General features: G+C 43.7%; 1 protein-coding gene across 1 annotated transcript; it reads left to right on the forward strand.

Annotated features, from left to right (window-relative positions):
• Positions 1-267: 267 nt before the first annotated feature.
• Positions 268-731, forward strand: LOC21391519 (uncharacterized protein At4g14450, chloroplastic). The gene is given in 2 exon segments (XM_010105757.2): positions 268-592; positions 594-731. Coding segments are annotated over 2 exon segments (324 nt in total). The 5' UTR covers positions 268-334; the 3' UTR covers positions 660-731.
• The last annotated feature ends 351 nt before the right edge of the window (positions 732-1,082 follow it).

Consider the following 1,082-nt stretch of genomic DNA (forward strand, 5'->3'; position numbering starts at 1 on the left):
TACTATAAATTTTTAATACGTACACAAACTTAACAGTTAAAAAAATAATTAAACAATTAAAAAAACAATACTTCACCGATGAAGCACTTTATGAGATTCTACCCTAAAGAATCCCAGCAAACTGATAGCAAGAGGCAGCCAAGCCGAAGCCGTGTAGGAACAGGGACAGCTCAACGCCATTCCCTTTTCTGACTGAACCGTGCGCACCACATGCCTCTCCCCCCCTCATATAAAATATCCTCACTCTTCCCCTATTTCTCTCCCAAAACCAACACCCAAACACGCACACAAACGTCTCTCTCTCTCTCTCTCTCTCTAAATCCAATCAAAATCCATGGCAGATGTATCCAGACCAATCTCCGTCGCCGGCGCCCGCCGCCAACCCAGCCGGCTCCAGCGCCGCGCGCCGGCTTCGCTTCAGATCAGCCCCGTCTCTGACTGGAACGTCGCCATCCCTCTCCTTTCTCCGCTCGCCTCTCCCTCATCGCCTCCGCCGCCGCCGAACTCCAAGCCGCTCGATCGGACGGCCGACAATAAATCTCGCGACGCCGACTCCGACAAGCCGCCGGTCGTCGTCTTCAAGAAGTGGCAGGGCGCACCCGGCAGCTCCCTTCTCCTACGAGCCGCCGAAGATCGTCCGCCCCTTCGTGCCGGCATAGATTTGTTCGCTCGTTGCTCGATCAAATACCGCGGGGAATTAGTCAGTAGATCTAACGGTGTATGTTTGACCTAATTTATTATCTAACATGCACGAATTTTGCGAATTGTACACACATGACCGTTTCTCTTATTTTATTTTATTTTTATTTTATTTTGTGTTCGATTTTTAATATAAATGAAAATAGTCATTTGATTTTTATTCTTCTTGAAGATTATTATTCGCAGAGATTTTACTCATAAATACGATAATTCAATTACGAAAATTTTACTTGTAGTTTATTTCCAAATAATTAGAATTTTGTCTTATTTTTTTCATGGAAAACATACTCAAACAATCGAAAGAGAAAAGCGTATCCCGGAAAGTTGAAGGACTCTAAAAACAATATTAATGATAACAATAACATTAATGTTATGCCTTATTT

This window comes from Morus notabilis, unplaced genomic scaffold (assembly GCF_000414095.1).
Source record: "Morus notabilis unplaced genomic scaffold, ASM41409v2 Scaffold606, whole genome shotgun sequence".
In the NCBI taxonomy this organism is placed as follows: Eukaryota; Viridiplantae; Streptophyta; class Magnoliopsida; order Rosales; family Moraceae; genus Morus; species Morus notabilis.